We start from the raw sequence: 12,367 nt of genomic DNA, 5'->3' as shown, positions 1-12,367 counted from the left end.
GATCATCCCCCACTACACACTGGAATATTCCTTTACGGCTTTTATTAGTTTTCCTCGTAATGAGCATGTGCACCCTAACATTGAAGCACAGTCCATCCTCAGTAATAAGATAACAAAATATTTTTGTAATACCCATATTTTTAATTTTTTTTCATGACCCTATTGTTTACTTCTTATATAAGGTAGTCCAACTCTTCAAAATTTTGCAGAAAAAAAAATTCCGTCCACTTTTCTTTAAGATCTTGCAAAGCAAAACATAAAAGAAATCTTTATTTGTGCTAAATTCTAGCAAAACCCTCTCCTACCTTCCCCTGCCATATCTTTACTTACACTGGAAAGAAAATACTCCTTAAAAGAAAAAAATTACTTTCCGAAACAAAAAATATATTAATATTACAAAAATAATGACTTTACCTATTATAACGTGCATGCCAAGTCTTGCCAAATGCTTCACAGTTTGGTAACCAATTCCTTTAGCACCTCCAGTCACTATAGCAACCTTTCCATTTTGTGTAGGGAAAACTATATGAAGAAAAAGAAATAACGCAAGGTTAGTTCACAATAGTAACACGATTAAGAAGTTAAGATGTATTTTAAAGAGGCGTAGACTTAACAGGCCACTCAAGCCAGGCCAGTAAACAATCTCAGAAGCAAACTCTGTATAGAAATAAAAACTACTGAGAATCCACCATTATCTACTGCGCTGTAATTTTCCAGTATTAACAGTTCACAGAAGACTGGGGTTGATGACACAAAAGACAAACACCCAGTTCAGAAAGTTTCTCATTTCTATTTGCATGCATTTTGTCATCCTGCAGCAATCCGCCCCTTAAAATTTTCACCTTCACTTCCTTACAGAGCAAGGTGACCGCTGCTACAAGCCAGCTCAGGGATGGTTTACTCCATGCATACAGGGAAAAAAATTCAGTCATCGGCAGCACAATACCCTGGAAACTTCTCGAATGACAAAGGACAGGCCTCTACCGGTAACATGGGGGAAACAGCACACAGCTCACTCAAAGACAATGCAGCTAAAGGGCAGGAGCCGGCGGACCGAATTTACCTGCAGAACTGAGCGCTCTCCCTGTTGAAAATCACAGGGTCCTGGCCCCCACAGGAAGGAGGGGGCAATTTTCTTCACGAAACCCCCACCCGCTTTTCCCACCCGCCGCAGCCCTCTCCCGCAGCAGCCGGCGGGCCGGCCCCACAGTGCCTCTGCCCCCACAAGCGCTCCGTAACCCGCGGCAGCGCCCAGCCCGGCGGGCAGGCCACGCGCCCCGAGCCCCCTCTGCTAGGGGCCGCTTCGACCCACGGCCCGCGTCTCCTGCGTCCCCCGGCAGCCCTCCCGCCGCCGGGTGAGCCAAAAAGCGGCCGGGGTGACCCCGGCGGGGCGGCCGCCATCCCCACCGCGAGCTCTCATGCAGGCCGCGGGCTGCCCAGCGCAGCCCTCCAAGATGGAGGGAGCCCCTCCCGCCAAAGGAGAGCAAAGGCGTTTTAGCTTAACTGCTCGGGGGAGGCATGAATGAGGTCAAACATCAAATCGGGGGGGTTTTATGAGGTGGCGAATCTTTCGCGTGAAGCACCGTGTGGTCTTCAGGTGACCGAGGTGAATTTCTGTTCGCTTTTTAGAAGAAGCTGCTAGGTATTTGTACAGGGAAAACGACGCTGAATATTTCATTTTGCTGCGGTGCAGTGTCCGTAGGCAATGTTATAGATAACAAATGTTAAAAAGCTGCCGACTTTCATCTATCAAAGGACTTTCTATTTTGATTTCTAGGTTTTTAGGGGATTGCTTTGTTGTACAACAGAAGCTCATATTTTATATGGTTATGAAACACAGAACTAGTGCTGATACAAGCTGCTTTCTTCACAGCAACTTCAAAAAGGACACGGATTTCATCTTTTCTGAAATACATAGTTCTTTCCAGCACAATTCAACATGAATTTCCGTTCTCTTCAGGTAATGACATGATTCTTCATATCCATGATTCACATCCATGCAGAGTGAGAATTTTTTGCAAGTATTTGAAAGTTAATTCCTATTACAGTGATATCCATGCATGTAGGTGTTCTAATATATATAACTCAAGCTAAATAAAACTTTGCCAAGAGCTTGCCTAAAGGGCTTCAGTTTAGTTATATGCAGTCCTGCAATCTCCACCAAAAATATTTCTCCTAACAAACTCTAAGTAAAATGCCCACATTTTTTTCAATAGTTAAGCCTGGAAATTAAAGCTAGACCTCACCATATATACTTGGGTAAATTGTCCACTCTGGGTAGTATTTTTTAATTGCTTATTACTTTACCAGACTTGACCTTTTTAGATTGTTTTCCTGGTCTGTTCTCTGTCAGTGAAGCAGAAAAAAAAAAAGGAAAAAAAATATGTTTTTGCAGTTTTTGAAAATGCAGACAGGAAACAAAGATTTTAAAGAGGAAGAAAAATAAATGTTCTTAGTGTGAAACAAGTTGTTGTCACCTCTGTGTGAACAGCCCTCGTGCCTCAGCGCGACCGGATATGCTTGAAATTAGGCAAGGACATATAATCTCAAGTCCTCTCAGCCATTGAGTTAAAAATCACTGCCTGAATGATCTGTGTTCATAAAAAGGGGGACCAGTATGTGCCCACTGTTCAACATTTTAGACCGCATGAAAACACGGACACATTGCCTTGTACCAAAGGCATGCTGAGAGGAGACAGGTCTCTTAACCAGGAACAGGGCAATACCCTTTTCTGGGGTATTGCCCTGCCATACCCAATATGGCAGACAGTTCTGAAACAAACATCTTTTTGAGATTTTATTAGCTCAAAAAGTTCAAGACTCTGAAAAATGAACTCTTGCAAAGCAAATACCATTTCGTTCAGTCAAGTGACGCTGCAAGAGCCATTCTGAGGCCCCTCCTGAGGGGTCGAACAGCTTTAAATCCATACAGGCAGCACTGGCATTGCCTTGGTTTAAAGCAGGAAAGGCCATTTCTGGCCATGATAGATACATGTGTGAATTTTGCATGTGGCAACTGCATATGTTCTTCTAAAGAAAATGTCATCTAGAAGGCAAAAACGTTAGCTGGAGTCCACTAAGTAATTTTCTTTTCAAGTTTAGTTAATCCAATCATAAACTACATTGAAAATTCTGCTGACACGTGACAGAACAAGTTGCACAAATGCGAGGTTTGCTTCCTCCCCAGAGCTCTCCCTCCCCATTTATCTTTAATCCCGTTTCACCTGTGCATTTGGGTACAGAATTCGGAGAAAAAAAGGAAAATTAAGTCATTTCCATTTTTGTTTATTTCGCTATAGCTGAAAAAACATACTTCAACACTAGCAAAAGGAATTTCCTCAAGAGAAATTGCTTTCCTTTGGGCACGAGTACCTTCTCCTCCTCTTCTGCCTCCCCATGCCTCCTCTTCCTTCCTCCCCTCTCGCTACATTGCCAATGTGACATTTGGATTTCGCACGTTGCGTACAGGTGCTGTCACTCATTTCCACTACTGCACCACTATATCTATCTATTGAGTAAGAATTGACATTTTAGTGAAAAATTAATTCACTTCCTAGAAGAAAATGAATGAAAGAAAAGGAGAAAAAGAAGTCAGGACTGGGGAAGGGGCAATAACATGAAGGAAAAATGGGAAGTCAGAAGAGCAAAGTGGTAACAGGTATCACTGCGGTGAAATGGTGCTTAGCAGAGGACAATGAGAGAAAATGCCCAGTCCTGTCCTGTCCATGAGGGCTGCAAAGAAAAGGACAATTTTTGGTCCCAATGGCCACTCAAATTAGGTACATTACCAACCTGCAATGAAGGGCGTGACAGACAGACTCCACTGCAAAGATGCATTCAGTGAGATCCTGAATTACAGAGAGCTTTAAAACAGGCCTGTTTATAGCAGTTAGCTCCAAGCACCTAAGAAAGCACCCAGGGAGGGAGAAATGAGGGCTGCAGACACATGGACAAATGGACGGTATCCATTTTATTTACAACAGCTACAGTATACAGCTTCTACATAGCATGGTTTTGAATAGACACAACACTGCATGTCACATCTCAGTATATCGGCTCACTTCAGCCAAAATGGGAAACACAAAGAGAAAAACAGAAGCACATCTTGGGGGGTGGGGGAGGACGGGACAAAAAAAAACCCCAACAAAATAACCCCCTCAATTAATTATTAATTTCTATTTTTATTAATCTTAAATTAATTTTAATCTGCAGAAAAGGTGTACTGTTTCCATCAAGACAGATACCTTAATGTAAAACGAATCTCCGTGAAAGCGAGACACTGCTAGTTCTTACATCAATAAAAGTGGTCAAGATCAAATCCAGGCTGCATGTGTAAGCCAGTGGCAACAACAGTGAAAGGCAGTTTATTGGTGCCCTGTTCCCACTAGAGCTCCACTGTCGGGTACAGTTTGCGAAACACCCACCTTTTCAGTGTGAAAACACCTCTTCCATGATGAAACCCAACATCAAACTTTCAAAGCAGACCTGGGCTCAGCCTGGTTTTCCAGCAGATACTGGTTTATTTGGTGCGAGAGGTTGAGCCGAGCATGGCCGGAGGCTGGGAGCCCCCCGGGCAGGAGGCAGTGGAGACCCACCAGCCTTGCCAGGCCGGGGAGGTTCCCTCTGGCGCTTCTTGCACCTCATTTAAAACACCCCAGCTCTCTCTCTGCCTCTGCTGCTGGTAAGTAGGTAGATACCGATCTCAATTACAGAGGCGTAATGCCAGTGATCTCACCGTGGGACACGAGAACCGTACAGCCCTAGTGCTAATGAAATCCCCTGACCAAGCACTAGCTGTTAATCTCCCTTTGTGTTCGAAGAAACCAGCCTGCAGTCCTTCGGTGCTGCTTTATCATGCCAAAGTCTGAGAGAGGCTTCTCCCAGGCTGCAGGTTCTTCCATATTTGGAAGAAATAAACCTGTCTACTTGCAAGTGGGTTAAGCTAAAGCAAAAAAATAAGGTAGATTTATTCTGTAGTAAATATGTCCAGATTAGAAGCTACTTTAAAATAATTATTGTCCTTTTAAATATACCTCTCCTTAATCTGAATTAACTTCCATGTACAGAGACATCCTCACACAAAGCCGATACTATGAAGAATTTAAGACAATTCTGTAATTTTTAAAAATACTAATTTTCAAGGGACTCTTAAGGAGGGCTGTCAAGATGTCTCTGCAACTGCCAAGACCACAGAGAAATAAAAGACTGCAGACCCGTATCAATGACCACTTCCATACCAATGACCAGTTCCTGCTGGCAAAATCTCAACTCTGGGGTAGGGGTGGGGGTAATTGAAGTAGCCAAATCAAAACAGAGGCATTAAACTTTCTTCTTTGCAGAAATGTACTCTGTGAACACAGACAATGCAAACCTCAGAAGAGCTCCCCTTAAGAGTTGCTTGCTTTGGTATTCTGTAATCTTTACAACACAGCCTGTTTGAGGCCAAAAAAAAGTATTAAAAGTTTATTAAAGGCAAATTGCATCAAATTTGTGCAATGTTCCATCTCCTACCCTATTAATCCAGCATCTACATTGTGGAACATTTTGAGTGAGTCATGTGGACATTAAAATATAATATCTTTATATTAATCTCTTCATTAAACCCTCTTTTTAAGATATTGAAGGCCAAAGGCAGAATTTAGATTGTCTGAATCAGTCTCCGGTCCTTCTCAGGCAAGAAAGACAACCACTACTGAAGGCATCCAAAGAGCTGGTCAAAGGATCCACATGAGAGGTGCCATGCTGGGACCTGCCTGCACTGGGCACTCGGCGCAGGGATTTTGGTGGCATTTGTGCTGAAGACACCCCACAGACAAATCCTAACAGTTATTTTTTAGCTTCCGCCTATAACTGAATAATTTACATGCAAATATTATGCCTGAAGGTAACTGGCAGAACCACAGATGGAAAGAAAAAAAGGAAAAAAAGAAAAGAAGCCACAATGAATATTTAGTTTGATGACAGAATAACAAGAGCCAAGTTTGGAGCTGTTCCTGTATAGCAACACCAAGGGAGAAAAAGAGGGCAAACTGTAATTGTCAGTTCTCATCTAACACCACAGGACAAGGCACAATCGAGTTTTTCTAGTTGGCTAAAGAATTCACATAGCTCAGTCTACCACCAAATTATTGAGTACTTCTTCCTATCCTAAAATACTCTGACTCTTTTTCCTTGATTTACACTGTGGCAGCGCTGAGATTATAGCCATTAAGATCTCTTTCAAAGCAGATGTAGAAAAATACTTCATTTGCTACTCCGAGAGGCAATCAGTAGACCACTGGGGAATCCATGCAGCTTTCAGCAATAGCCTTTTGTGTGAGCCTTACAGTAACATCTCTGTAAACTTCTGTTTTGGCAGAAACTGAGTAAACGGGGTCCAGACTTAAAAAGTCATTCCAGGACTATCCTAACAGAAGACAATTTCAGGTACTCAAGTCCTGAGGAATAAACCAATTGTTTTTTCTTGTATGACATCAGTTTTCAGCAGCAGAGAAGTTGCACATCCTAAGCCTGTCCTATGCAGGCCTATAAGCCTATGCAGATGATCTTTCAGATGCAAATGGTCTTCCCAAATTTGCACACCAAAATCTTTTCTGCCTCTGCTGCTTCCTATCACTTTCCTGAGGAACATCAATATGCAATCAAGATTGAAGTCTTTTAAGGCTGGAAACCAGGTAGGTGGCAACCAGCCTGACTAGTCCTTCTGCGAAAAGGTATCCTGCTGGTTTCAGCAGCTGAGGCCACCAGGCCTTCTGCTGATGAACAACTGTCATGCGCACATGCAGATCCACTGGCTCAGGACCAGCAGGTCCAATGTACCTCGAATCAATGGATGCATTCTGTAAGGGAGATTTATTTGCCCAGGGAAAGCATCTGTTTCCAAGCACAACTGGAATTTTGCACCAGCTAGGTGACAAGCCTCCTAGCTTTTGTCTTACTTCTGCAGAAGAAGTGAAAGTCAGGAATCATGAGGAAATGGAGGTACCGGAGACAGACTGGCCCTGGAGTTACTCATGGGAAGGGAAAGGTGTTGAAGAACCAGAACAGCAGGAGAAACCAAACCATGGAAATGTGTCCCTTACCCTACAAATGCATAGTATCTCAAGGTGCTATTAATGGAACAGCAGCAGCCAGATGGCTGTAAGAATTTCAGCAGCCAGGGGAAGACCTAATTTAAGAAGCCTCCCACACAGCCACTGATAGGGAAGACGGATTGTTAACAACCGCTCACAAAACCACAGCAAAACCCCTGGCATCTCTAAGACCAAGTTTCTTGTTTAACAATTGCACAAGGCACACACAGGTCCTAAAACGCTGCGTGCCAACGAACCAACAAACAATAACCCACACTTACCGATGCTGGAAATCCATAGAAGCTCCATCCCCTGTATTTCAGGCTGGGATATCCAACACGGGAACACACGTGCAGCCCGTGCCCTGTGAAGCAGACATTTCCACAATAGAGCGGAGCTCCCGCACACATGCAGCATGGGCAGTCACTGGACCGGCGGCAGCAATTTGTCTGGGCTGCCTGGACACCTGGGAACCCAACCAGTGCTGTAACTCAAGCCAAGGCACCACATATCCAGCAAGCCTGGACGAATTGCTGAAGTGTAGCAAGGCAGCAAATGACACAAAAGCACGGGAGTCAGCAGCTACGCCAACTAGAAAAGCAGCGTGCTCACCCAGCTAAGGAGCTAATGTGTATCCTCATCCCTTCCTGACCTTGTCAATGTGGGAACAAGTGATATCTCTTCAGAGTTAGCAGCAAACATCTGCTGAGCCAGACTAATTTTTTTTAATTGACAATGAAAACAACTAAAAAAACATCCCAAATTTAATCCTGCTGTAAGTTTATAGCATTTGTTTAGCTTTTTGACAAGCACGCCAGCTTGCTTATAGGGACGAAGTGATAACATTTGCAGGCAAGACGACAAGCCCTTCACAGAAGCCAGAGACACAAGTTCCCAAAATTGATTCCAGAACTCATCCCCACATATCTCATTTATTACATGGGAAAGCTGTACTACAAAGGATTAATAAGCAGAATAGCTCCTCCTCCTCTTATTTTGCATCTCATGAACGCACTGGGGAGCCTTGGGAGGTATTAGCAACAAGTATTATTAGCATTCAATATCACAAGATTGGAGCACCAGTATCCACAGCAAGACCTAACGATAGTAAAAGAAATCCACTTAACTAGAAAAGATGCAAGATAAACTGGCGCAGTAGTAAGAAGAAAGTTATAATGCCAGCATTACAGTACTGAAAGAAGTATTTTTTTTGCTAAAGAAAAATAACAATACCCTAAATAAGGTAGCTTTTCAGAGCAACGGTTTTTGGCACTCAAAAATCCAAGTCTTGTGATAAGAGATCTCTCTAGCAACAATGGGAAGGGGGGTGGAAAGCTGCACTAAAAATTTCATTTGCATGACACACCTATCTGCATTTCTTCTAGTGATTCTTGGAAAGACAGGATAAACGCAGATAAAGGGAGAAGTGTTGTGTGGAAGGCAGGGTGTGGAAGGCGAAGCAGAAGGGAGTGTTAGACTCTCAAAGACACCGGAAAAAGTTATTTTGGTCAAGAAGAGGTCATTTTCAAGTGCTTCAACCTGCTTTCCCCTCTCTTCACCTTGCCCCCTACTTCCAAGTATTTAGCTGGGAGAGACACATCTCTAAGCAACTTAATACACCTGAATCATAAATCTCTGCATGGTGGTATTGTCCTCAAGGCAAAAAAGGGTCCAGCAACAAGACCTGCAGAGAGAGCTTGGCCTCCTGCTACTTAACGGATGCAAATTAACCGTGGTTTGGTGGGGGGAAGATGGTGTAAGTCAAGGCACTGTAACCACAGACTGGTAGAAAGGTAAGCTACAGCTACTGCCAAAGTCATCTGAAAAATACTTCCTCTGCACTTGCACATGGATTTTCAGTGCCCTGTTCTCTAGTGCATATGACTGGAGTGTCTGCAAGTGAAGTCCTGCCTGCTTACGAGAGCCAAGGGAAACTGCATTTTCACAGATCTTTTGGCTGCAGCCTGAGAGCTTTTGGTTTATTTGTCAAATAGGATCCTCAGTAATACTGATCCTGGTCTTTGTGATGCTGCTAGACTTGGCAGAAGGGCTGCTCAGAGTAAAAGATAATTGCAGTTTTCAAACACAATATAGATGGTAATTTTCCGAACTGATTTATGCTGTCTTCGCTCTGACTATGAAGATCCTCTTCCTCCAATAAACCCTACAGAGACCTTCTGCATCAGGCTCATTGATCATACCAAAAAAAGCTGAATGTTGCCCCCCCCCCAAGAAGGAAGAGGCTGAGAATGGAGAAAACTAAAGAGGATGGTTTAGCTGGGAAGTTTTCTTGCCATTTCTGAATTGGCTTTCTCCAAGACAATGGGAAACAAGGCTGCATTGAAAAGCGGTTTGATGAAGCATACATCTGAGCTTTTTACAATACAAGTTCAGGCTGCTTTTGACAGAGAGATATTAGGAAATTTGATCCCCACAAATATGGAGCTGCCCTAAGGTAAAAGAAAGCAGAAGTAGATGGGAGGGTGCAGTTCCCGAGTCCTAAATCTCACTTCTGGCCATGTTTGCCATTCTCGGGTACTTTGTTCCTTTAGCCAAAACTCGTCTAAAGATAAGAGATTTGAATCTAATTTTTACGAGTGCCAAATAGATAGATTGAACACAGCATTATACAAATCAGACAGTTGGGAAATACCACAGTGCGCTATTAAAATCTGCTAAAAATTCATCAGGAATCCAAGTTTGCCCACAATCCAGTCTGGGAGTAAAGTTCCCAACTGAATGTGCAGGATTAGGAGAGCACTCGATCCCTGGGAGGGGAGGGAGGGAAGGAGGGGGGGAGAAAGAAAAAAAAAAAAAAAAAAGAAAGAAGAGATGGAAAAGTTGCCTTAGAACTACAAGTACAAATTATATTAGTGAAATTATGACTCTGCAAGTTCCAAACTGGCATTGAGCAACTTCTGCCATCACACGCTAGTCCTTATCTTAAACATCCTTGCTATTCCTGGCTTCAGCCAGTTTTTTGCCAGAAAAACACTAGTCTCAAGGAACAAGGATATTTCAGATAAAGGCTGATACTACATATCGATGAACTTGTGCAAGAATATTTGGCACTGGACTACACCACACATGGCATATTTTTCTCCACTATGCAATCATTTTGTGTTGGGGACAGATGCCAACTAGGGACTCGGATGAGGCCATGAAATGCCACCTTCGCTTGGAAGAGAAGAGAGGGCTTCGCTGCCGTACAGCCAGATACGAGAGGTGTGTGGGACACCACTGTGCTCTGCCAGGAGCGGTGGCTGAAGGGCACAGCGCTGATTCGGCTCAGCCGAGGCGATCGATACATGAGCAGTCCCGGCTTTGCTCATAAAAGGCACTTCACAAAAATCTAACACGGGGTTTTGTGAAATAAGGGCAAGACGGTTGTTGCAATAATATGAAGAAATCCCGATAATTCCTTACAGTATATTGGACAGCCACAGCCTGCATGTGAAAGATTACTGGATTTGTTAAAAATACCAGGAGAAGAAACTCAACACTAGCTCCAAGAAGAAAGTAACCATTCCCTACATATGCATATATTTAAAGGATCCATTTGCCCATATCATTTCTTACATGGGAAAATACTATCACAAGAATAGAGAAGGACATATTTCCATTTGCCATGTATTCTCTGCCCTGCTTATCTTTCATTCCTTTTATATATTTACCTATTAAATCTTACTCTTTGGCTTTCTTCTCTTTCACTCCAGTCACACTAAAGATAGGGAAGTTATATACAGGTGTATCTTTAAATCAAGAAAAAGCATCTGGTTATCTTTTGAACAGATTTACTGATACCTACTCCCATACTCCCTCCCTCTGGGCAAATGTAACTGTGCAATACCTCGGGCAATGTCATTTTATGTAAAACTTCCCAATGCTCTTCAAGTCATGTCATCTTGTAATTATATTTTTTTCCTGTTGTGAAATAACGAGATAAAAAGAGGAGCTCATCCCAGGAGATTTAAATAGGGGTAATGGAAATAGCTCTGCATAGTCTAGTACCTGCAGAATGAATTTTCCCATCCTGCAAAACTTAGAGACATTAGCAATTTTTTTTTTCATTCTTTATCAGGAACTGAAGATTGTCCAGGCTCCAAGCTTTTACAAACAGCTAACAAGTAGATGCAGCTCCATCTCAGAATGGTTTACATCCCTCAGTATGTAAGAAGCCATTTCAAGTCCTTGCTCTCAGTCGTCCCCTGAGCATACAAAAGCCTTCCCAGTGTAACCTCCAATCTAAAAGCATAAAGTTTCAGTTTCACCAAACATTTGCCATTTAAAGACGGTTTTCCCTCCCGCAAAAGTCCCCAATAAATGTAATATTTCTCCATACCATGCTCAGAAATCCAGTGATCAATTTGTAAGCAGCCCCAAATACAAAATAAAGCTAAATGTAAGTAATGTCAGAAAATGTCTTCTCTTGGAAAGACCACACCCCAGCTACCTCAAAAAACTGGACAGTTATCTGCATGAAGTGTGGCACAGAATTCCTAAGGTTTTAAAATTTCATGTCTAACTGTGAAAAATTAGCATTTAGGTTATAGTTTTGACCTAAAAATCGGGGTGATGACAGTGAGTTTGAAATGCTGAAGAAAAAAACAATCAACAAAGAGTGACATGTCTGTTGCCCCATTGCGAACTGAGTAAATGTCACAACTGGCTGCAGTGCATTTCAGGAGACCGTAAATGCTGGCCTGGTTGTTTCACAACAAGAGACCTCAGGAAAAAAAAAAACCAGCTGCTACTCTTGATTTAATCCCAAATAATGCGGAAATCAACCCAAGCTGGCAAGCCCCCACAACTTGCATGGAAGAAAGGTTTTGTCATAAACCTTCAAGTCTGGTGAATATTGACAGAACCCGAAGCTCAGAAAATGCTGAAAATCAGATATTCATCAGCACTTTCTTATGCAGAAACTGAAGCAGAGAGTGGTCTCCTTACTTATGGTCAAACTGGAAAGACTGATCTACTTACTTATTGTCAAACTGGAAATCCAAACCAAAAGTGAAATATTGCTACCTGCTTCTTAGCATCCTACCACAGGAATTAAAAAGCCAACAGAAAACAATTTATACTTTGCACTATGATCCATACTTTTCAAAAGACCAAATATTTTATTTTTAATTTTCAAGACAGTATTGACAGTATTATCACATTCCTAGACAGTACAGGATATTGTATCACAACCCCCAAAATCGTCTTTACAGCTTCTACTTTTACTGCATGTGAATTCCAACACCTCTTATTCTGATCACACACTATTAAAAGATTGAATTAATCATTCC

The 12,367-nt window shown here is 42.5% G+C and overlaps 1 protein-coding gene across 3 annotated transcripts in view; it reads right to left on the bottom strand.

Moving 5' to 3' along the window:
- Window positions 1-12,367, bottom strand: part of DHRSX (dehydrogenase/reductase X-linked) — a 169,943-nt gene that overhangs the window by 131,542 nt on the left and 26,034 nt on the right. For all 3 annotated transcript variants that reach the window (XM_052773610.1, XM_052773611.1, XM_052773612.1), the window contains one exon: window positions 415-522. In XM_052773610.1, the coding sequence (XP_052629570.1) occupies window positions 415-522 (108 nt within the window). The remainder of the gene's footprint in view (window positions 1-414; window positions 523-12,367) is intronic.

This window comes from Harpia harpyja, chromosome 22, assembly GCF_026419915.1.
Source record: "Harpia harpyja isolate bHarHar1 chromosome 22, bHarHar1 primary haplotype, whole genome shotgun sequence".
Classification (NCBI taxonomy): Eukaryota; Metazoa; Chordata; class Aves; order Accipitriformes; family Accipitridae; genus Harpia; species Harpia harpyja.
The sequence above is the reverse complement of the archived record's forward strand: the minus strand, read 5'-3'. Positions and strand labels throughout refer to the sequence as shown.